The following is a 25,986-nucleotide window of genomic DNA, read 5'->3' on the forward strand; positions in this document are numbered from 1 at the left end:
TCAGGACGAAGGAATGTTTGGAGACTTGAAATTTGGGTATCCTATAGACCAGTGGCGGCTCTTCTATGAGGGTCATTTAGTCTATGACCTCCCAAAAATATACTGCAAAAGTATTAATATATAAAAAGGATTTTACAAACTACACAATTATTAACTTAGTTTTAATATTCGTGCAGATTCAGTGCCATCTAGCGTCCAAATAAGAAGCTATTGAATATACCTTCCGTGGGTCACTTTAAATTTTGTCCGATTTGGAATTTGGAGTCAAGTTTTTTATGCAGCCAGCAATTTGCGCGCCATTGTAAAAAGGACTAGTAATTCATAGGCAGATTTAATTTTTGCAGATATCAGATATTACAGATTAATTTACTGTCAAATTACATAGAGGGAGACGGTCAAGCCCCCTCCGCACACTCGGTTTGTTCCCCTTTCCCTGTTTTGCTAGTCTATCAATTTGGATGTCTATGGGGTAATCTACGTTGTGAAGGGCAACATTAAGTCGTTTGGCCCGAGAAACTGGAGGGAAACAGCAGGAGTGGAAGCGGTCAGGGCCTGAAGTAGCGCAGGACTGGCGATGGTCCCACACTTGAACAGGACAAGGAGAAGATGATGAAATGAGAACAGCAATAAAATTTATAAAATAATTTATTGTCATTAATACCGATTACAGGTATAGTTTGATAAGTTCGTCGCTGACGGCAGATGGGGTGAGTATTCCTAGATCGGTGAACAGCAGGGTGATGTAGGACGGAGGAGTATAGTCCACCAGAGGGTGTTCCTTGGCCAGGTCCCTCTGAAGAGTGCTGGACAAGTACTTGAACTCATTGGGCAAGTCCCTCTGGTTCAGGGGGTAAAGTCTGGCAAATTTGAAGCTCTCGGTCAGCACGTAGACTGGCTTCTTAAGCTCCTTTGCACACATTGCAGTTGTGTACGTTCCTATCTGAAAATCAAACAGATACATAAATAGCACAATTAGTTTAATAAACTTACTTAAAAGTGGCTGGCTTAGTAGTCATCCTGAAGAGACATTTGTAAACTAACTACTGTGTCATACAACTTTGTATGTCTTAGCACACAGTCCAAACTTTATTCGCTTTCACTTGACATTATAGCTTTTTCTTCCTCTCACTTTGCGCTTCATATTCTCTTGACACTCTTTTTCTTTCCATCCGCTCCATATACTCAAACAACCTAAAATCTCATCTTCTACATTCATCCTGATGGAGAACAGATACTCTATCGACTCATCGCACAGCATGTGATTCGCAGTGGAAAAAATGGATTCATACGCCCATCATCCCTGGACACACTGACCCCCAGATTTTCTTCCTCTTCTTTATTTCCTTAAAAAAGACCCTCCACATAGCATTCCCAAATATAACATAGGCCATGAGGGAAATTATTTTCCTCAGGGCATCCTGTACGGAGCTAATGTAAAAAAAAAACATTTTATTCTTTCTTATAGACATGCCTACTTTAACCCCTCAGCAACGTAAGCAGATATATGCGTTAAAAATACGACAGCAGTCAAGTACAATAAGCGTGTTTACACGTCAACGCGTGTCTCTCCATAGAAATCGTTCTTACTCCGTTATTATTTTAGTTACATCCCTCAAACAAAAACTAAAAGGTCGATTATAGATCAAGCTACACATCACTACCAAGTTGTCTATGGAAATACAAAACAGGAATCTGCTGACAGTCGCATAATTGACACAAAATTTTTATCCGCGCAAAATGTCTGCCGGTAGCGCCGCGCGCTTCACATATTAAATTTTTATAAAATATTTTTATATGAAATGATAAAAAAATGAGGTGATAAAAGTGTTTATTACACATATATACAATAGAATAAATATTTTTGTTTACATAATCTGTGATTTTAGTACCATTTTCACCTAAAAACATGACGTGAGTCATTTTTAACCTATTTTTAATGTTTGCGTTCTAAATTTTAATATTTAAAAATGCTAATATTTATTTGTAATATAATAATTTGAAAGCTTATTTTGTAACTTTTCTAAAACAGTTTTTACTATTCGGCTACGTTCAGAAATGTTTCATTTATAGAGCTTTAATTGTGAAGCGGTAATAACAAAAAGTTTTCGTAAAATGTCATTTCGTTAAAGACAGTTAAAGTGCTTACATGGCGATTTTCGGAGGGGTTAAGAAAGATTCTGAATAGTGCTTTAAAATAATGAACCTCCATAATCCAGATGCCTAATGATAGCCTGCGTGTTTTATTCCGAGACTGACGAAATTTTGCACACACGACCTTACTGTCTATGTCTGGTTTCGAAAAACTTTGTAAGGGAATCCAGTTAGTATTTAATAAAACAAAAACACCGACCTTATTAATAATACCGCCGCTCTCAACAACTCCTTCGGCCCCAATCATCACAATGTCCACCTGCTCCATCACATAGCCAATGGACGCATCCAGAACCAAAGTGCATCCCACCCCTCCTGCAGTCAGCAGCCTGCACATTTCTTCCCTGCAAAGTTAAACACATCAATATTAGTCAATGTCTTTAAACATTTATATTTTTGATACTGACAATTCGTGGTGGAATTCCATTATAATGACAAAACAACAATTTTATACTATTTTTCAATTATTTTATTTTTTTATCTTTTTTTTTTTTTCCATTATTTCTGGCTTTCACCCTTCAAGGGTGTTCTTGGCCATCATTTAAAATTATTGAGAAAGGTGTATTGAAAGGTGAATTTAAATATTAATTTTATTTAAATAGGCAAATTTCAAAATTATAATGAAAATTGGAGTCGAGTTCAGACTTAAAAGAGATGAAATGTTGAATGGAGGGGAGGCAATTTTAGTTAAGGCTTGATAGAAGAGAGGATATTTGTTTAGAGAGGGACAACCAAAAAATATGTGATCTAAAGTTCCCACTTCTAGACCACAGAATGTACAATCTGGGGAGTCAAGGACGTGAATTTTAAAAAGATGGGAAGGAACGGAACAATGACCGATCCTCATTCGAATGAGTGAAGAAATTTCTTTTTTGGAAAAATGAGGGAATTGCTGAAACCACGGTTTTGATGGTATAGTCCTTTGTATTGAGGCATAGCAGGCTCCCTTGGATTGACTAGCAATGTGCCAATACTCTGACCAAACATTGCGGGATCTTTCTTTGATGATGGAAAAAATGTCAGATAAGGGAATGTGGTTTACGAGGGTAACAACAGGGTTGGACGCTCCTTGTTTTGCCAAGGCATCCGCAATATCATTACCCATGATACCAACATGTCCAGGAATCCAAATCAGAGTTACAGATTTACCAGAGCTTTGAATGGATGCTATCATCACTCGAATAAGGCATACAAAATGATCATCAGGATGAAGAAGAGGACTGGATTTAAGTTTTTGGAGGGAACTGAGAGAGTCAGAGAGAACGAGGGAATGTTCAAAATTATTTTTGATTATATATTTGAGAGATTCTATTATTGCAATGCACTCAGCTGAAAATATTGAAAATTGATTTGAAATTGAATGAAATATTCTATCATTAGAATTATTGTGGTAAACGTTAATACCTATACCACAGTTAGGAGAGTCGGGAGATTTGGATCCATCAGTAAATAAAAGAGAAAAGTTGGGCCATTTAGATAAAATAATGTCATTGAACATATTATTGACAGTTCGGGCCGGGAGATTGGAATGACTTTTAAAGATTCCGATCCCTTCTAATATTGTTGGGGATAGGGTGACGTGACTATATTTTAGTTTGTATAAGGGAAGTAGATCATTTTGGATGATGTGGAGCTCTGAGAGAGACTTAAAATTTTTACAGATGTCAGGAATAGGTTTAGTTGAAGCTCTGATTGTAGATGAATGGTTTGAGTCAATGAACAACGAGACGCTGGGGATAACCTGATGACATTTAGAATTTAAACATTTAAGAACAAATTTGTCAGCAAATAGTTGACGCCTTAAATAAAGAGGAGGATCAGAACATTCTACTTGAAGGGAATTGATGGGTGACGATTGCATCGCTCCAGTTATTATTCGCAAAGATTTAGATTGAATTTTGTCTAATTTATTAAGTACATTTTTTGAGGCAGTACTAAAAAGTGGGCAGGCATAGTCGAGATGGCTTCGAATAAGTGCATTGTAAAGCAACTTAATGCAAGTAGGGTGAGCTCCCCACCAAACGCCAGATAATGATCTGATGATATTTAAATTTTTTTCGCATTTAGTAACTAAATTATTAATATGGGAAGATCATTTAAGTTTCCTATCAAATGTTACTCCCAAAAATTTTACTTCAGAAGCGTTGGAGATTGGAGAATTTTTAAATAAAATTTGAACGGGGGGGTTTTTATGGCGGTTTGAGAAGGTGACACACTGAGTCTTTTGGATTGAAAGTTCAAGACCATGTAACGTGAGCCATGTGCAAAGGGCATTCATGGCTTCGTTAAGATATTTGACGGCAAGAGGGATGATTTTGGATGATAAGAAGAAAGCTATGTCATCTGCGAACTCGATAATTTTTATTTGTGGGGGAATAGTGACATGCATATCATATGTGTATATATTATACAGTAAGGGGGACAATACATCGCCTTGTGGTAAACCCTTCCAAATAGACCTACTTTGAGGAGAAATATCTGGAAGTTCAATGAAAATTTTTCTATCTAGAAATAGATTAATAATTGATTGGACAAACATGGGGGGAAGGCCAAGGCCTAGAAGTTTTTTTTTCAGGATTGGGATGGAAACATTGTCAAAGGCGCCTTCTATATCTATAAAGACGGCAAGACAAACTTCCTGTTTAGAAATTGATAAATTAATATCAGTGCTGATGATGGCAAGGTTATCCTGAGTGGATTTTTTTTTCCTAAATCCAAATTGAGATGGAGAGAGAAGCTGTTTACTCTCGACAAAAAATTCTAATCGGTTTTTAATTAATTTTTCATAAAGTTTACTGAGGGTGGATGAAAGAGCGATTGGCCTGTAGTTGGATCCAAAATTTGGAGATTTGTTTGTTTTTAAAATAGGGATGATTATTTGAGAACTCCAGTCATCAGGCATTATACCAGTCTGGAAGATTTTATTTAAGATGCTTAAGAAGTGGTTTAGAACATTATCATTACTATTTTTGATTATGCTGTAAGGTATACCATCTCTGCCTGGAGATGAGTCCTTGACTGTTGATAAACCATTTTTTAGCTCAATTAAGGTGAATGGAGAGTCTAGCCAATGATTAGACATGGGAGTATTATAGATGGGCGTTATTTCATCTAAGTTAGGAACAGAAGGGGGGGCAATTTTGTCCAAGAATTCATCTATCCATTTAGAATGGGACGCTCGAGGAGATGGTGAACTGAAGGAGGATCGAAATCTTCGGATCATAGACCAAACTTCCGAAATTGGAGTGTTCGGAGATACTGAACTGCAAAAGTTGTACCACCCGGATCTTTTTTTTGACCTCAATACCCTTTTGGCATTGGATTCAGCGTTTTTGTATATAAGATAGTTCTCCATAGTCATATTGTAACGATAGGAAAGAGATTTAGCTCTCCGAATTCTTACTACTTTGGAACATTCCTCATCCCACCAGGGAGTTGGAGGGAGTTTTTTGAGAGATTTAGTTTTAGGGGGAGGATTTGATTTATTTATTGCAGTTATGAGCATTGATTTGAAGTTATTATAATCATCTTTGACGGAAAATATATCGGTGGCGGGTGAATTTAGTAGGAACTTGTCCATATGAGAGTTAAATTCATCCCATTTGGTGTGTTTCGTTTTAATCTTTGTCGAAATATGAGACTTGTCCGATTGGAAAGAAGTTTGATAAGTAATGATGATCGGGAAATGATCACTGGAGCAAGGGTCGGGGGACACCACCCACGAGGAGAGAGAAGCCAGACTAGTAGAACATATCGAGAGATCCACTGCACTGGGGTTTGTGCTGGGGCGTGAGATCCTAGTAGGAGATCCGTCATTCAAAAGGAAAAGGTTGGATTGATCTAGGAAATCCATCACACTTCGACCATCTCGGTCGGAGAAAGCAGAACCCCAGACGGGGGAATGGGCATTAAAATCGCCTAATATAAAGAAAGGAGGGCTTAGTTGACTTACAATTTGCAACCAAGTTTGTTTATTGAAGTGGGCTGTTGGGGGAAGATAGACTGAAATAAAGGATGTGTCCTTTATTTTAGCTGCAACCATTTGGAAGTCAGCATTGGGGGGTTTGATATTATTTATTGGGGAAAATGATATGGATTTTTTCATAAAAAGGGCAGCACCGCCGCCCGAACCTTCCGGGCGATCGTCGCGGAGACAGGAATACCCTCCCACATTAAAGTGGGTGGATGGAGTAAACCAAGTCTCCGAGATAGCAGCCAAAGAAATAAAGTTGGAATTTAATAGGTTAAGGAGATCAGATTTGTTAGAAATAGCACTTCGGCTATTCCACTGAAGTATTCTGACATCCTGAAGAGCCATTTTGAATAAATTATTTTAATGTGGAAATAATAGTAGCAGCGTTGGACGGTAGATTAGTTTGAGAAGAAATAAGGTCAATTAGAAGAATAATAAGAGTTTGGATAAATGAAGAATTGTCTTGGGAGAGTTTTTCAGAAAGTTTAAGAGAGTTCATTGAGGACGGATTATAATTATTTGCACACCCATTTGTGGCATTTGAAAGAGGTGAACCATTGGGATTTAAGAGCAGTGAGTTGTGTTGTTGCTGATCGTATCCAGGAGCCGGTTTAGAGATAGCGTTTTTGTATGTGAATTTAGTTGAACGAGAAGAAGTTGTTGTAGTGGAGGGAAGAGGGTTGGATGAGGAGTTGCTGGATAAAGCCTCAGCAAATGATTTTTTGACAGGCGGGAATAATTTAGAAGCCTGCAGAAAAGACAAGTTCTGAGAGGCCATAGAAATTTTAATATTTTTTTGGCGAGATTGTTCTGGGCAAGATGTGTTGATAGCTGTATGTGAGCCTGAGCAGTTAAAACATTTAGGTGAGGAGGAAGAAGGACATTGGTCAGCTGCGTGGTTTTCTCCACATTTAAAACATCTGGGTTGAGATCTGCATGCAGCTTTGGTATGACCAAAACGGCAGCAATTGAAACATTGAGTGGTGGGATATGTATACATTTCAACTGGTAATGAGTTGAAGAATAAATATATATGGGAGGGAAGAGATTGACCTTCAAAGGTGATAACAACAGATTGGGAGGGCTTCCAGGTAATTATACCCTCAGAGGAGTCCTTGTAATTTAGCCTCCTGGCTTTTATGGGATTGCCAATGTGTTGGGGGGTTGAAAGTGAAGACAGAATTTCTTCGATGGACAGGTCGGTCGAGATACCTCTGACCAGGCCCATGCGAGTGACATTGAAAGTAGGGATATATGCCTTGAACTTTGAATTAGATGAAATGAAGATATTTTTGATGAAACTGTTGGCAGCTGGCCCTGAGAGGAATTCGACGGAGATTCGGAAGCGACCCACGGCTTTTACACCTCCAGGTTTGATTGAAAGATTCTTGCTATTTGATAGGAATTTGCCAAATTCAAGAGGGTGGATGGTTTTTCCTTGCTCAGTTTTTTGGGCGTATGCTATGAATGGGCCACGGGAATGAGGAGCATAAAAGTTTGTTGGAGGAAGTTGAGAAAGTGCTGGTGGGGACAGTGAAGTCGATGGCGAGTCAAGTTTTATTGGGGAAGAAGGAGTAAATTTCCTTTTTTTGGTAGAAGTCAAGATGACAGAATCACTGTCAGAAATTTCTACATTTTCCCCGTCTGGGGGGTCTGGAGAGGGATCTGGGGGCTTTGTAGGGGGTCCAGGAGGGAAATCTTCCTCCATTATTCACAACAGTAAACAACTACAATAATAGTATGAAAAATGACAGAAGTAAAAAAGTTTATAAATATCTGGAAATCAGCAGCGAAAAGTGACTCCTGGAAGATCAGGAGGGAGAAGAAACCTCAAGGCACAACACACTACACTTTTTTTTTTGCCAGAAAACAAAAAAGAACGGTAAAAAATTAATTTTAGATAGAGCAAAACAAAACAACTGATGACAGCCAAATGTTATTGTTGCAATGATTTTTTTTATCTTATTATAGCCATCTTCAGGAGGGGGTGGTATAAACTATACACCCCCTCCTCTAAATGTTGTGTATATAAATCATAGTAATAATTGTTGAATAATTGTACCAGTCGGAAGATGGCTGTAATGCAAGTACCATTCTACACAAATTCAAGCGAAATTTTCAAAACATTAGACGTCATGTCAATAAGACAATTTATGCCAAATCTGCACTACTAAATTTCCTCCAACAGAAACTACACATTCCAATGCCACCTCAAACAACAATAAAAACAAGGTCGACAACAAACAATACCCTGAACATACCGATAACATACACCACACAAGGACAAAGACACTTCCAGTATTACACTACAAAACTTTTTAATTGTATGCCCACCACTCTGAAACTACTACTAATGGGAAATACATACACAAACATTCACAAAAAACTGATCACAGCCTGGATCAAAAAACAAGATATCCATTTTATACAAAACATTATAACACCAAACCAAACATAATCATGGATGAATGTGTATGTATGTATGTATGTATGTGTTTACTTATATGTGTGTATGCATGCATATATGTGTATTTATGTTTGTATACATGGGTGTATGTATATATGTGCATATAAATAAATATTTTTTTCCTTTTTCTTTAAATAACAATGTACAATAACCATTTAAAAAAATAATAATTTAAAATCCCAACTTACACTTATATAAGAAAATTTAACCAATACACATAAATACATGTACCATTTAATCATAACCACGTAAACACCTCAGCACAGGTTCTCCCAGTGAGGTGTTCACGAAACATATAACATTACCCACCACAGTGTCACCTACTCAAACCTACCTCACACCCAGCATAAAACACCATATTAACAACAGTTCTAAATTTATGTATTATATACAAATGTAAATATTTGGTAGACACTGTAATGTATCTATAGAAATAAATAAATATATAAATGAGCTGATAACGGTAAATAAATAAGATAAGTGTTTGTGGAAAAATGTTTAAAATTGCTTCAATATATCATTATAATGTCTTTGAAACAGAATACGAGGGCAAGCTGAAAACTAATGCACCCATGCTTGTAGAGCGTAAACAAAAACAAATAGCAAGATCGGGCAAAAAGTACATTAAATTATAATTCTTAAGTTTCAAAATCATATATTTATTTTTCAACATAGTCACTGTTAAGGCTAACACATTTCTCCCAAAGTATACCAAGTTATAACATTCCATCACTGAAAAATTCTTCAGAATTTTCTCGAATTCAGGACTTGACCTTCACCTTATCGTCCGAGGTGTAATGATTACCTTGAGGTCTCTTTTGAGTAGAAAAAAAAATAAAAATTGCAAGGCGCAAGAGCGGAGGAATAAGGAGGGTGTGGAATCAGTTCGAACTTCGGGTTTCGCAGAGCCTCTTCAGCTGCGCGTAAGGTGAGTGGACGAGCGTTGTCGTGTTGCAAGATAATTAGCGCCAGGCTGCCTCTAACACCACAAACTCGATGTGGGAGGTGTTTTAGAGTCTGTATGTACCGAGAAGAATTTACTGTTGTCCTTCATTCCAGATAATCGGTCACATAAACTAGGTGAGCATCCCAAAAACTTTTTCGCCTGAGGAGAAGACGAATGTCAATATTCAGTGCTTTGTCTTTTCTTGTTTCATCAATAATTATAGCTTTGTCAGGCTCGCAACCACGAAATTTTATCACCCATCGATTTCCAGTAGACCTATCAACAGCATCTTCACCATAAACAGCCTTTAAACGATGATGAATCTCAATAGGAGTCCCTTTTTCAGCAGGTTAAAAATTCTAAAACAGCACGCGTTGACATAGAACTAGAACACGTCTCCATACTTCTGCTTCTCGAAATACACTGAATGAATCCAACAACCTCAAACCTGCACATGGGTATTGAAGGGGAATGTTATTTCCACATGCCACCTGGTGCGCTTTGGAAGGTCATTTCGTTCGCGCTCTACAAACATGTGTGCATTACTTTTCAGCCTAGTTACATATATTGACAGGCATTATAAGTATACTTTCGGATGGATGGGTGACACAAGCAAGATACTAAGGTTGGCGTTTTTTGCATAAATTGAAATTTAACGCTGTCATCAAATGGCCAATTAACGTCATTTTGTTTTTTTTACATTTGAAAGGTCCTCCTTAAACGCCGATTCTAAGTACGATTCAGGTTTCTATCAGCTGACAAGCATAACAACATAACAGTTGTGGTTTTCTGCTGATCACAAATTGTTCAAAAGCTGAAAAGAGATTTCAAAGATTGACAGGGACCTTTCAAATGTAAAAGAAAACAAAATGGCGCTGATTGGCCATTTGATCACAATGTTACATTTGAATTTATGTGAAATACCCGAACCTTACTTACCCCTAGCTTACTAATTCTCTACAAGTCTCTATGTCTCTATGTGTAAGATTTTATATAAGTCCCATTTACTAAAAACTGAATGTCACCCTATCCGTCTTTATTATCTATTTTGCTTCTTCTTTTGAATAATGATTAATGATTAGTTATGGTTCAAATATTGTTACAATATACTGTCAAATTACCCATCTGGTAACACATCCAATACTTATTTTTTCTTTAATTTTGAAATATTTTGTGTTTGTATGTAGAGTTACTTTATGTTTGTGATTAAACTTATGTTTGCTTCACTATAATGTAAATTGTTAACCTCGATACAGGCTCAGTCCTGGTGAGGTTGATTTTTATGTGAAAAAAAAGTGTTTTATGTATAGTGAGATGCAATAAATAAATAAATATCATAAAAATCTTGGGAATTTTTTTAAATAAACTGCTGCACTGTACCCGGAATTATCAGGAGAAGATCTGGTCACGTACACTTCAAATCTTTTCTGGTTTTTAGCAGCCTCTAACATGGTCTGTAGAACCACTCTTGATTTAGAGTGCGTGAGTATTTTCTGAAAAAAAAAAACAAATTAAAACTGTGATCTATATCAATATTCTATCATTTATATATAAAAAGTGTCGATGGTGTGCGGCTTGGCCTAACAGTTTTATTACGATATTGGAAAAATTTTGGGTAAACTTGTCGAATTCCGCTGCATGCAAAGGCTCTCTAAAAACAGATAGCTTGATTTCAACTTAAATATCTAATGGAGACTAGCGATGTGTAGGTTCAGCCGGATTGAGTCCTTGAGCCCGAGTCCTTTGCGGGAAGCGGGTCCTACTCCCACTCCTTTTCGTAATCAACCACTCCCAGAGAACTCGGTCTGGGACTCGGACCCGAATGCCTCCAATCAACGACTCCCAGAGAACCCGGACCCGAGAATGCCTCTAAGGACTTGGACTCGGACCCGAATGCCTCTAATCAACAACTCCCAGAAAACTCGGACTCGGGGTCTCGAACCCGAATGCCTCCCTCCACCACCGGCCTCGCGAGTCCTGCAGTGAGTGGTAAGTTCTGGTGGGGTCAATCCGCACCAAATCATCCAGAAAATTTTGGATTTGTCACCCACCATCTCAGATTTTGATGAAACTTTAAATTTTTAATCCTTCCATATAGATAAGAAAATATACCAAATTTTACCTTCCTACCTCAACTCGTTTTTTTTTTATGGGCAGTTGAAGTTTGGGCAAAATAAGCGTTTTTACATATTCCGAGCACTCCGGAAGAGCTTGTACCTTCAATGAAAAAAAATTGTATCTTTGTCATTTATAGTGCAAATGCAATGAAAATTTTCAATATTATCAAGAAAACTATGCTGATTGCAGAAAAAAATAAATAAACCCTTTACATTTATCTACTTGACTTTAAAAAATTACCAAAAGTAATTTTTTAAGTAATTTTTGGGACGGAAAAGGTACTTTACAAAAAAGCAATATCTCGGGAAGGTACAGTGTTAATGAAGTAATTTTTTTTTTTATTCATATCTACAAATAGCATAGAAACACATACAAAAATAAAATTCATGGCATTTTACTTGCTTCAATAAATAAAATCCATTTTAAACTTTTTTCAAACTTTTTGTAATTTTTTTTTATTCTTATCTACAATAAACATAGTACAACCTAAAAAAATAAAACTCCTGGTATTTTATGTGCTTCACAGTGTAGAAACGTTTTTAAAATGAGAAATCTTAATCATACAGAATTGTTCCAAGTTTTTTAAAATCTAGATACTGTATTTGCAAATAAAAAAAGTCAAACTTATTCGGTCCTTTACAACATGCTGGTAAGCTTGCAATGTAAGCTTAAGGCACCAACAAAATAATGTACCTTGTTCCTTACCCTGAATGCATACACCATAGCAATATTTTATAACAAGATCAACTTTTTAACTCTTTTCAATACAAAGTTAACTCTTTAAAAAACAAATACAATAAAACTAAAACAGGCAATGTAGGATTAGGTTAAATGAAAGTACATTACAATAATATTGTTTTATTTTTATTGTATTTGTTTTTTAAAGAGTTAACTTTGTATTGAAAAGAGTTAAAAAGTTGATCTTGTTATAAAATATTGCTATGGTGTATGCATTCAGGGTAAGGAACAAGGTACATTATTTTGTTGGTGCCTTAAGCTTACATTGCAAGCTTACCAGCATGTTGTAAAGGACCGAATAAGTTTGACTTTTTTTATTTGCAAATACAGTATCTAGATTTTAAAAAACTTGGAACAATTCTGTATGATTAAGATTTCTCATTTTAAAAACGTTTCTACACTGTGAAGCACACAAAATACCAGGAGTTTTATTTTTTTAGGTTGTACTATGTTTATTGTAGATAAGAATAAAAAAAAAATTACAAAAAGTTTGAAAAAAGTTTAAAATGGATTTTATTTATTGAAGCAAGTAAAATGCCATGAATTTTATTTTTGTATGTGATTCTATGCTATTTGTAGATATGAATAAAAAAAAAATTACTTCATTAACACTGTACCTTCCCGAGATATTGCTTTTTTGTAAAGTACCTTTTCCGTCCCAAAAATTACTTAAAAAATTACTTTTGGTAATTTTTTAAAGTCAAGTAGATAAATGTAAAGGGTTTATTTATTTTTTTCTGCAATCAGCATAGTTTTCTTGATAATATTGAAAATTTTCATTGCATTTGCACTATAAATGACAAAGATACAATTTTTTTTCATTGAAGGTACAAGCTCTTCCGGAGTGCTCGGAATATGTAAAAACGCTTATTTTGCCCAAACTTCAACTGCCCATAAAAAAAAAACGAGTTGAGGTAGGAAGGTAAAATTTGGTATATTTTCTTATCTATATGGAAGGATTAAAAATTTAAAGTTTCATCAAAATCTGAGATGGTGGGTGACATGGCCTGGATGATTTGGTGCGGATTGACCCGGTGGTGAAGACATCTTCTGTTTACCTGCTTTACAGTAAGTGGATGTTTTGTTTATTGTTTAATATCTAGTACTTATTGGAGTTATTTGGGGTTATGAGTTGCTTTTCTAAACCGATGAGCTAATTAGTCAAATAATAATATCGACTGACATGTACTAATAAATCAATAATAGCAATAAATTATTTGAGTGATGTAAAAAAAAATAAGTTAAGTAATATTTAATTTAATTAGGTGTATAAAAATTAGGCTGTGACTGGGGTTTTCACTTTAAAAAAAATTGATTCTTACCCTAGTATTGTCGATAGTTTTATCAATCAATTCTGTTTCAGCAATCAATTCTGCCATTCGATACAATTAACAGCATTCCTCAAAATATTAGTATTGAAACAATAAGAAATGATTATTGCGGCTTATAGCCAATGAATTCACCTAGATTTTACCATTTTTCCAATATTTTTAGACTCACTAAGTACTCTAGGATGTACCTAGAGGTGCTACTAAGATATTGCAATACTTGCAAAAATTTGACGAAAAGCGCTCCAGTGGATGTTTTTATTTATCTTCTAAAAAACACAAGCCACTAAAAAGCATCTTGCCTATTATTTATAATATCCATAACACTTCATTGTAAATATTGTATTTTTTGTTGTCACTGTTAATAACTACAACGGAAAAGAATACAAAAGGAAAAATATACAAATCAAGTATATAATATACACAAATCCTACAATAATATATTGAACAAAGTGTGTATGTATTGTAAAAGTAAAAAAAAATGGACTAGAATAAATAGATATTAAAACATGTTGTTAATTGTTAAAATTTTAATAGTTCAATGCTGTACCTAACTACTTCCTGACTTTGTTTTTAAAACATCTCGCCTTTACTGAGTTTCATTTGATAGAGGCTTCGACCAAGTACCTTTATCTATATCGATGGACAGAGATTATGAAAACGACAAATTCTCAACGACAACCGAAATTTATGTTACTACATTTGATTTATTACTGCTTACGCGTGTGCTAAAATTATCATCTGGAACTTGGAACCTAATACTACATCCGTTACGGCCTCGCATTAGCCGTAGCCCAATCAGCTGGAACACGACAAGACACGAATGGATTTCGTTGAACTTCGCCAAAATGTAAACTGCACAACTCGCGACTCGGGTGCGATGGGTGACGGGATTGACTCCGTGTTCTCGTGTGGGTCCGAGTTCTTGTGCGGGTCCTTGTCCTGCTACGGGTCCGAGTTCTTTCGCGGGTTCTATCCGAGTCCGAGTGCCGAGTCCTTGGCCGGACCCGTGCGTCCCGGTAGTCGCCCAGTACCCAGTCCGCACCCAAGAACTCGGACCCGGGACCCACTCCAAGAACTCGAGTTCTTTTAAAAGGAAGCAGTCCTCGGATGCCTCCGGAAAAATGCAGAACTCACCCACCTCTAATGGAGACAACTATAAAATAGCACAAAATAGGTTTTTAAGATGTTAGTTTGGGTTATTTTAGTAAATACGCGTATTTCCTAACCTTCAAACATAACTTTGATGGAAAAAATGGAACTTTAATGCATCTTTTACCATCTCCCACAACATAAATAGTTATTTCGGTAATTTTTGGATAGGGCCTGACACGCTTATTACGAATATTTTTTAGAAAAAAACTTTATATTCGCCTTAATTACTATAAAAGAAAACTTTTTGCATTTCGGGCGGCGGAAAATTATGAATTTAAATTTTCAATTGCGTTAACCAAAATTCACTTCGCGAATCGATGCGGCGGCAATCAGCTGCCATTAGGTACGTCACTGTTATGTTGGTATCCCTGATACATTGCGTAGATACGACTATGGCTAACTTCGTGGAAGACAAATGGATTTGTATCACAAACCATGTTACACAAACCTAGCGTAGCCGGTAAACTAGTTGAAAACTGGGATGTTTTTCTTGCCTTGACGCGAGCAGGCGTTATTAAGGGGCACTTTCCTTTGTATCACAAACCATGTTACACAAACCTAGGTATCCCACGAAGATAGCAACGGTCGTATTTAGCTCTTGTTAATGCATCAGTGATACCAACATAACAGTGCGTTCCTAATGTCGCCACATCGATTCGCGGAGTGAATTTTGGTTTTACGCAATTGAAAATCAAAATGCATAATTTTCCGCCGCCCGAAATGCAAAAAGTTTTCTTTTATTGTAATTAAGGCGAATATAAAGTTTTTTTCTAAAAATTATTCGTAATAAGCGTGTCAGGCCCTATCCAAAATTTACCGTTATTTCTTGTAGTAATTAACTTGTAACTAAGTGCTATTTATAATTTTTTTGCAAATTAAGCCTTTTAAAAATTGACCTTAAAAATATGAGGAAAATTACTGTCCGCTTCTGGTTTCGAAAAGCCCGGGCAGTGCTAGAGACTTTGTCTAGTATTATTTATAGCTATATTATTTTTGATAAAATAATGAGCATAATACTGTCTTTAATACCTCTTCTTTAAAATACCTCAAATTCCCCCAAATGCGCTTGTTTCCCTACCTATTTTTCCTTTATTCCCCCAATAAAGTCACCCATCATAACCAACTTTTCTTGTTTAGCACAAAATAAAAAGAAGAACACCTTTGAATTTCACAGTGTACCTACTTTGAACGTCTAAACACATAAAAAAAAAATTATATAGTACTTACGCAACCATCGCATATGAAGGGTTGAGCTTGCCTTGCAACTTTTCCCCTAGTTTCCAAAAGGCGGTTCAAAAATACTTTCCCGCGTTCCAACATAATTTGTTTGCATTCTTCAAAGGACTGGAAAAAGAGGGAACATAACACAGCATTAAACTATTGTCAAGCTAATAAACGATAACATGAAAAAAAATTGATAATTTCTCACCTCAGTGTCCAATTTGGCCAGTGTAATGAACCTTAGAAATAATTCACATCCAGAAGAAACGGCTGTGATAGGTTGGTCTGTGTTTCTCATCACATCGATGGCTTTTTGTAAGTTTGTGTCTAATTCTTGAACGGTTGCGGCTATAAAAAAGATTGGTAAATATTTAATAAATAACCAAACACATTTTATGTTACGACATACGTAAGGGTGGAAATCAGTTTTTGGGTGGATGTTTATGTTAAATTTCAAAATTGCAGATTGTATTATTTACCCTTGTAATTTTCCAATACTTTTAGAAGTGTTCTAATTGCTGCAACTCCGGCGGACACGTCCTTTTCCTCTTTTAGGATTTTCAGAAAATAATGCTTAATTTCTGAAAAAATAAAAGTTTCCAAGTGTCAAATAATTGAGGTTATAGAATATTTCATCATAAACAAACATATGACGCCATCTTGAGCTCTTACCTTTCTGCTCCATTTTTGATTATATTTGAAGTTTATTTTATTTTATTTCGACTCTTTACAATAGATAAATAATACGGTAGTCGGTAACATACAAAATCATATGTTAGGTAAAATTATTTGACATGCCACAATGACAGATGATCTGATTATAATGTTGCCATGTCATGATTTTAGACATTTTAGATTTGGCCTATTTTGGGTTTCCAGCATAAAAAATGAAAGTCTTTTAGGTAGGTGTATTTTATTTCTGAAACTAGCTGTACCCCGCCACGCGTTGCTGTGGATCTGTCTATCTGTGCAGATAGATATTCAATAGCGCATGTTGCTTTTACGTTCAACAGATGGCGCTGTTTTTAAAAAAATGTTTTTAACTTGTCACAGGTGATAGGTTACACGTACAAAAATACGCTTATTATTATTACACAAGCGTATCCGAATTCAAAGGTGTATCAAAATTTCAAAGGAATCGGTAAAAAACCTTCGGAGATTTAAGATTGTGAACGAACGTTTCCATTTTTAATTTTATCGATTTTATAAAAATATTATTATTATTTCAAGACATTTCGAGGTATTCAATTACAAGGAAATATTTTTATCGATTGCTCAAATGCGTGTGGTTTTACACTTTGGTACAATGCAATAATAATAGTAACGAAAAGTCGAAACTTTACAATTTTTTCAATGAATTACTCAAATTAACAATTAATTAGATTTAAAACAAATAATTTAATTATAATTCTAAATTGATTCTGCCATTGGTCATCATCACTGACTACTGACCTGTCGAACTACAAATTCGTTCCTCGTGACGTCATATCCGACACGCCATAGATTTTGTGCGTTTTGGGGGCTTTGAAAATTATTTAAATATGAAAACTAACTTTTTTAAATATGTACATTAATACAGATATTACTACAATATATACCTACTTACTGATATTTAATCTAAAAAATATATTAAAAGTGGACTGGAGTCCCTTATTATTATATTTCCAATCACTTGTATGTAACGCTGTGAATTAATTAGTTATATTACACAAATCATTCGGTAATATTACTTGGTTTTCTGTCTCTTTCAATAATTATTTTTTATGTAGATTGATTGATTGCAGATTGCATGGAAGGTACACGATTAAAAATCTTTTTGTTTTAATCCTTCAGGCCTCGGAAGGATATTACTAGCCAGTCTAGCCACAAACATCATAATATACAAAATCATATATTCCATTATAGCCTATGAAGGACAGACCTGACCGGGCGTCATTAAAAAAACTTTTTTTTCTATAATGCGTAGATCTGTGATATGTTCGTCATTGGAAAGATAAATAATTATTATTCTTTTCAGTTTTTATCAAAAATTTATAGATTATTACATGGATAAAATTTTAAAAAATTTCAAAGCCCACGATTAGGAATCGGCGGCATTTTTTCATTGACAGTTGAGAATTAAAAAAATTATTTATATATTTTTTTAGTGTCAATTTTACTACTTATTACCTACACAAAAGTAATATGTATTATAAATATCGAATTTTTTCAAAATTATGGACGTTTCGAGTCAAAATGTCCTGGTAAGTTTTTTTGTCAACATTTTATGTTTGACATTAAAAATTTATTTTTTAGAAAGATCAATGTTTTTTTCAAATGCAAATATTTCAATGAAAATTTAATCTAGTTTCTACAATAGTATTTCTTTTAATGGCAACTTCAAAAATAAGTAATATGTAGCACATTTTAGAAAAATTTTTAGATATCTCGGAAGCATTCTGAAATTTCAAGAAAATTCACCATGTCCTTGGGAGTTGTTTGTAAAAATATTTAAAAACCTGAAGGCTTAAACATAGATTTATAGTTTGGTGGACTTACTTGAGGAGTGGAGGGGCCACTCAAGATATTTTGGATCATCTTCTGATTAGTTCCGTTAGTTCCTCTTTTGGCTGCCCGTATAGATAAAATTATTGTGTCGATCTGTAGAGAGTTCTTCGGATATTCCAAGCCGCAAAAAACTATTTTGTTTATTGGTAAATATTATTTTATTGTTAAGAGATATTAAAGGGATGAGGCAGTTCAATAACTAAACTAGGATTAAAGCGCCGGGAGGAACGAAGAAGAAAATTTAATATCACACCATACTGTCCATCAATCGTTTATTTGGATCCACATTCTGCAAATATTTTAGGTGGGTTTGTAAAAGTGGTATAGCCTTTTTAGTTTCTGGTTTAACAGCTGAGTTTTTGTGCGATTTTCATAACCTCGTCTGTGGATGTTTTTTTAAACTGATTTAGTTTAGTGTGAGTAAAGTCCGTCTTTGGCATCGTAGTCAGCCCATACGGGTGATGGACGACTTTGGATTCCATGGTTGAATGGTCTATTTTGCCGCCCCCGGATTCGCCTCCCCGGGCGTCGGTATGAAAAGTGTTGATGTGCTAATTTGATTAAGGGTATCTAGCGGTGAGCAATCGAAGTAAGCTTTATATACTAAAGAAAAATTCAAATGTCTTAGTTCTATTTTTATCCGTTGGCAATGCAACCCAAATCGGCAGCGTTGTTCGTGTTTCGTTCTGAGGAAATCACCCCTCTAGATCCGGCACTGGCACATTTTATTACGAAGAGTGCTCAACTCTTCATCCAGCAAATTATCACGAGAACTACCAAAAGTGTAATGATTGTTAATATTTCAAAAATATTTATCAGTTCCATTTTAATTCTAATAGAATCCAATGAAGATTTGGAAACACTCTTTGCTTGCTATGTAAACTTTATCGATGTGATCACTTCCCACGCGATTTTCTTTTCAGCAGCATTTATCTGTAAAATGGAAATAAAATCATTATTAGTCATTGTTAGTTTGAAGGTTAAATCTATTTGACCTTCTTGAATGGAGAAATCGTTCTTTTAGAAGTCTCAAAAGATATTTAAATAATTAATTTCATTTTCGGTTTAATCGTTCTTTTGGCCCTTTACAGAAGTTTGAATTAACATCACAGTTTGTTGACTACAGCATCCCAAGCAAAAGGTTTTCCACATATTTTCTACGCTCTGCTCAAACAAATTACGTAAAAATGGTAAATTATCACTCCGAATTGCACAAATTATTTAAATAACAACTTAATTATTTCAAAAGACAACTATTTGCGTCGGGGGAGATGGTAAAAGATGCATTTTTTTCAAAGTAGTTTTGCCTCCATGTTTGATTTTGTAAGTATGAAGTGGTGTTTGCCGAAAGGTTCCGCTTGATTCTAAAAAGATACACACACATTATTTAAATTACCTAAACTAAGAACCTAGTAAGCTACCTTGTGCATGTTTTCCCAACTTCCCCGACGTTAATAGTGGTGTCTTGTACCTACTTAAATAATTACTTCATTAATTTGAGCGTATTAACAGTGAAACTACACAACACATCACAATCTCCGCACTGACTCCGATAGAATGCAACGCGTGACCAAGACAAATGCGAGCAAGTATCAAGCAGTCGTTGTTCAAGCAAAGGCCAGAAATATTATTATGGTCACAATTGATTTCGTTTGTCCGTTTACCTTCTAAATGATGTATTTGTTGGTTGCTAATAGCGCGGTGTGGCCACTAGGGTCAGAGTTACAAAATAAAGTGACCTTCTGCCAGGGCCGGCTCTGAGCCAACGCGGCTTCTGGCGCAAGAAAAATTTATACGCCAATAATAATGTAGTAAAATAATTTCAATACAGTTTTATCAGCTCCTTGGCGCCTTCATAATCGGCGTCCGGGAAGGACTGCTCCAATTGCGCCCGCATAGGACCGGCCCTGCCTTCACTGTTCACTGTACTTATAACTGATAACATTGTTAAATTTCCTCCGTGGTCGAGGGGTAAGGCTCTCCACTAGCAATTCGGAGGTCGCGGAATCCCGGCGTGCGCAGGTAGATTTTATTTTATCAATATATATATATTATTACTTGTAAATTATTTAACATTACAAATGATAACAATATGCAGACTTATATTTTTTTTCGTTATTATTCTACTACTCCATAAGTTGAGCTCCAGGAGCTCGTTTATGGGAGGAGTATTTACTTTAGTTCTAATGATTTTTTAAACAATAATAAAAAACTTATGATATAAATGCCAACATAATATTAACATAGGTACACAAATTCGAAAAGTGTGTTTTAAAGATAATTAAAATAATATATCTTTTTACAGATTAAGTAAGCGTGAGGAAATTAAGGGTACAATATATCAGGTACACAAATTAGAAAAATAGTTTTTTAAAGGCAATTAAAATAATATATCTTATTACAGATTAAGTAAGCGTAAGAAAATTAAGGGTACAATATATCAGGTACACAAATGGGAAAAATATTTTTTTTAAAGACAATTAAAAAATATATATTTTTTTACAGATTGAGTAGGTAAGTGTAAGAAAATTAGGGGTACAATATATAATTATCCAATTTTAGGGACTTGATTAACTTTTTTAACTGTTCATAATTCACAGTTTCGGTTACACTAATTTTATTTTTGGACAATAAAAATAAAATTAGTGTTATTACGATTAAAAAATAATTTAATGTATATTTGCAGTTCGTTTTAGAGTGGAACGTACTCTTATTATCACCCTGGTAGACCACCATTCAGTGTTGAAATGGCTACAGCCATGTTTGGTGACCAGATCTGAATAGCCAGGTAGGTACTTTCCAATCTTCCTCTTTACCATCTCCTTCCCCTCCCCTCTTACTTCAGCCTGACAATATACTCCAATTATGGATGTCATATTCTTCTCTTACTGGTTCCATGCAGTTGGGACTCTTGTGCCATATTCACATTTAAAAAAAATCTATTTTTGGTACTGAAAATTTGTGGTACAATTCCATTATAATGATTTTCTTAAACTATTTAAAAGTACTATCCATTTTTTTTAATTTACATTAAATTTGAAAAAGGCGTTCTATAAATTAAGCACAATACACATATAAACAAGTTTGCATGACTTAAAATAGGTATTCATTATTTACCTTTGACTGGCTGATATTTGGTGACCGGATAAATCAATGACTTTATATCACTTTTAAAAAGTGTGTTGAATTGTCACTGTGTTGAGTTATCATGGAACCCTGATATTTATTATACTATTATTAACAAGTCTATCAACCTACTGTAAACGTTCGTATGCATTTTGACGACATCTCTGTTTAAAACACGATTTAATTTGCTCAACTTTGTGCAAAATATGGAAATTACATAGTTGTAACAGCTGTCAGCATCCCGCTTTCATCTCCGATATTCACACAAAAACAAAGATTACCGAATATAATTAACACGTACCCATTCATTAGTTCTTGATGAAACACAAGATATTTTACGTTAAGGTCGAAACACACTAACTTTGTTGACTCAGACGACTGTTAACTGGGAGATGTATTGAGGTTATGAATGTTTGTGTATCCCCCTCACTTACACTTACTCATATACAAGGTAACCACATTTTTTGAGTCTTAAAACGGGACATTGGGAGAGCAAATTAACCTCCCCTTCCCCAAGGCCACCGGGACAAGCAATATCAGGACATTGAATTCACTATACACAATACCCACTGAAGAGATGGAACGGTGGAAGTGTGTTGTGTCCAAAGTAAGGTCAATTTTATCAAACCCCGAGAGAAATAGTTGGTCCGACCTTTAAAAATATCGAAAATCTTTCGAATACAGGTGACTCCATCTTGTGGTACCTACTACCTATCCTGATATATGGAAGTGAGGCATGGACTGACGAGAGATGTGCTTTATTTCAAATAAATCCATTTCAAATGGAAATTCAAAATGCAAAATGGGTATTTTCCATTTTGCATTTTAAATACTTTTCTAAAAACCATTTGCATTTTGCATTTTGAATCCTTTTCTAAAAAACCATTTTGCATTTTAAATGCTTTTCTCAATGTATTTTCCATTTTAAATGCTTTTTTGCAACATTCTTCCTACTTTCTCCACTCATTTTTGTCATAAGCCCCAAATATCAGTCGGTCCTCAACCTCGCTATGAGAGATAATTTACATTTGTCAAGTTGCTCCCTGGTAGGAGCCCTGGCAATTGAGTGATACCATTACAAAATTACAAAACATGGAGCCATGACGCTGTAATATTAAATATTAGATAGCAGTTTCTATGTTTTTACGTTGGCAACATTAGTACCGCGCAAATTTTTTGTGGTTTTATAATCTGTAGTCGTGGTGTTTTTTGATTTACCATCGTGTAATATGTTTGTTCTACATTGATGTCTATTATTAAATGACAAAATTGTTTAAAAAATCTATAATTATTTTAATTGTTTAACCTGCGAAACCATTTTGCATTTTCAATGCATTTTGAAAATAGGTATTTTGCATTTGAAATTCTTTTCTAAAAACCATTTTGCATTTTCAAATGGAAAAGTTTTGACCCATTTCCATTTTGCATTTCAAATGGTTTTGGGTACCCATTTTGCACATCTCTGGAACTGACAGAGAAAGGATGAGAGTAGACTGAATGCTGCAGAAATGAGAAATCGGTGGTAAAACCATGCTTGGGATGCCCGAGGAAGACATGGCACGATCAAGTGAGTCAGAATAATAGAAGAGTTTGTATGAGACGATTATGAATGTGAATGAGGCAAGGAGTGTGTGCCAAGACCGAGTTGATTTGGCTGTCCGTCCTCTCTGCCTAACCCTGCGGGAAAACGGCGTAATGGTTAGTTAGTTAGAAAGTATTTCTGCAAATTTCACTATCTGTCTGGTATCTAATTGGCTAATTATAGAAAAAATAGCTTTTATAGCTTTAATTTTGCGTTTTCATAGCGTTTATAGCTAAATAGGATAATGTCAAGGAATGGGAGTCGGCAAGAGGGGAAAAACAATTAAATTAGCAAAATCACTTGAAACATGTTTATTGTATTATTGATTGAAACTCAACATGGCACATGTTTCTACAGTAGAGTGTGTCATGTTCGTTCTACGATCTGTCTATACAAGATTATAGCGACTAAAAAATCTTTTTTATTATCGCTAAAAACACCATTTATCGCTTTAATTGGCAAAAATATCGTTAATGCTATGAATGAGTGTCTCTAGTTATAGATCACACTTATTCGTTTTTCTATGACAATATTTAGAAATTGAAATAATCTTTTCTCTCATTTTGTAGTGGCCCGGAACACTTCCCCGCCCCGACGCTTTCCTGGTGAGGCAGGTGGTGGTCAGGAGTCACTTTTTTGAAGGAAAAACGGGACGGACCCATTTAAAACTAGACGTATGGTCACGTTAGGTATACTCCCACTTAGATCCTTGACCTTGATGAATCAGATTTTCTCATACTTGACTCTCAACTTGTAATTCCGCAGTAATAAGAAGGCACTGAATAATAATATAGGTACACTAGAAATGCCTTTCGTGTAGATTTGAATGGAAACTAATATCGCCACTGACTCAGAACCTTTTGGTTCTAGCCCATTTAGCACGCGCCTTGTCTCTCTTACATTTCTTAGCTGACGTCGTATATCGGATCGCCATCGCATTTGAATTATGAAAAACAGTTCTATATTTGAAATCAAAGGCCCGATTGGTCACACTTTCGGTTTTTGGATCACGAAACACGCCAAAATCGCATTTCTAGCGTTCTTCTTCATACCATTGTTGGAAGGTTACCCAGAGGTTGCAAATCAAGATCAGTATTATCAGTATTATAAGTATTTCTATAATATATGATTACACGAAAAAAAATGGTATTGCTGATTTTTAAAATCCGGTTAAAAAGGGGATTGCAGGCCGTACCCTAATAAACTTTTAGTACATTCCTAATAAATCGGAACACGTGTTCATGGACCAGTGTTTATTCTGATAATATACAATGACGAAATGTGATTTTTATTTCACATTCGTGTTTTACGGAAAGTTTATTAGGAAACCTATATTATATTATTGTTAAGTAAAATTAATAAATTTGAAAGCCTCTGGATCTATTGGGCCCAACGGAATGAAATTTAGTGTACTTTCTAAGGATTATTGTCTGAAGTGGAATCAATAATCTATTCCAATCGAAAGACTGGCCTACCGTATACGCCAAAGCGGAGGAAGGAATTCAAAAGGTAAAACAGTGGCTCGACTCTAATTCACTAACTCTGAATGTACCTAAAACAAAATACTTACTGTTTAGCCTCACCAATATCCCAAAGTCTAACCTAACTTTAAAAATACACGTTTGTAAAAATTCTCCTCTTGACCGGAATTGTGACTTCCCATGCCTAGAACAAGCAATCAATATCAAATATCTAGGACTAACCTTTGACACACACCTAAACTGGAATACGGAATTTTTGCTTGGGGTAATACTTATTCTAGTTCCCTCGATCCCATTACTAAAGCACAAAAATTAATCATAAAAATAATTCTCAAACTTCCTCTTTCTACCAGCACTGATACTATCTTCAATACTATTAACGTTATGGACATAAAACAGCTCTTTGCAAGATCCATCTTGATTAATTTACACCAAAACAGCAAAACACTATACAAACCAACTCAAACGATACACAATACCCGAGCCAAAAACAAAGAACTTCTCCGAACTCCTTTTGCTAAAACCACATTTGGGCAAAAACATTTTAAATACATAGCTTGCAAACTATACAATATACTACCAGACACTATTAGACGAACAGAGTCAATGACTAAATTCAAACATGAAATAAAGAAATGGATAACAAGTATTAAGCCGATTAAGCGTCCCACTATCTCAAACATATGTAAACCAAATTACACGTAAACAGTAACAACAATTCACATACAAAATAAAATAATAGATTCAATAATTTTGTAATAGCCCTTTTGTAAGTAATCTTTAAGTACCTGAATACGTCTGTCTCGACACAGGTGTACCCTAGTGAGACAGATGTCGAAAAATGTATGTAATAAAACTTTATACTGATAAATAAATAAAAAAATAACAAATTCTCAGTAAAATAACATTTGTGGAAAAATCATCATTCTTAAGGGCGGATACAGGGTGGGGCAAAAGTAATTACCCTATTGGAAAACGCTATAACTTTTACAAATAGCGCCAAATTTCAATTCGGTTTTAACATTTGTGAAGTAAACAAACGCAGAATACAAAACGACAAGACATGAACCGGTTTACTCCGCAAGAACGCGGAATAACAAGATTATCGAGTTTTTAGAGCAATTTGACTGGTCTAATATTTTAAATGCAGTGG

At 35.1% G+C, this 25,986-nt stretch overlaps 1 protein-coding gene across 2 annotated transcripts; it reads right to left on the reverse strand.

Annotated features, from left to right (window-relative positions):
• Positions 1-655: 655 nt before the first annotated feature.
• On the reverse strand, positions 656-18,856 carry eIF2Balpha (eukaryotic translation initiation factor 2B subunit alpha). 2 transcript variants are annotated; one of them, XM_089639741.1, is made up of 7 exons: positions 18,636-18,856; positions 16,577-16,678; positions 16,306-16,445; positions 16,104-16,220; positions 10,918-11,030; positions 2,351-2,495; positions 656-940 (listed from the first exon to the last, which is right to left on the reverse strand). In XM_089639741.1, exons 3-7 carry the CDS (start codon positions 16,393-16,395, stop codon positions 665-667), a joined length of 741 nt encoding a protein of 246 aa, XP_089495867.1. In that variant the 5' UTR covers positions 16,396-16,445; positions 16,577-16,678; positions 18,636-18,856; the 3' UTR covers positions 656-664. The 2 variants fall into 2 exon arrangements, with proteins under 2 accessions (XP_089495867.1, XP_089495866.1); XM_089639740.1 differs by lacking the exon at positions 18,636-18,856 and adding an exon at positions 16,770-16,947.
• Positions 18,857-25,986: the final 7,130 nt, after the last annotated feature.

The sequence above is a fragment of the Hesperophylax consimilis genome, chromosome 14, assembly GCF_061612785.1.
Source record: "Hesperophylax consimilis isolate HC1 chromosome 14, BYU_Hcon_1.0, whole genome shotgun sequence".
Taxonomy (NCBI): Eukaryota; Metazoa; Arthropoda; class Insecta; order Trichoptera; family Limnephilidae; genus Hesperophylax; species Hesperophylax consimilis.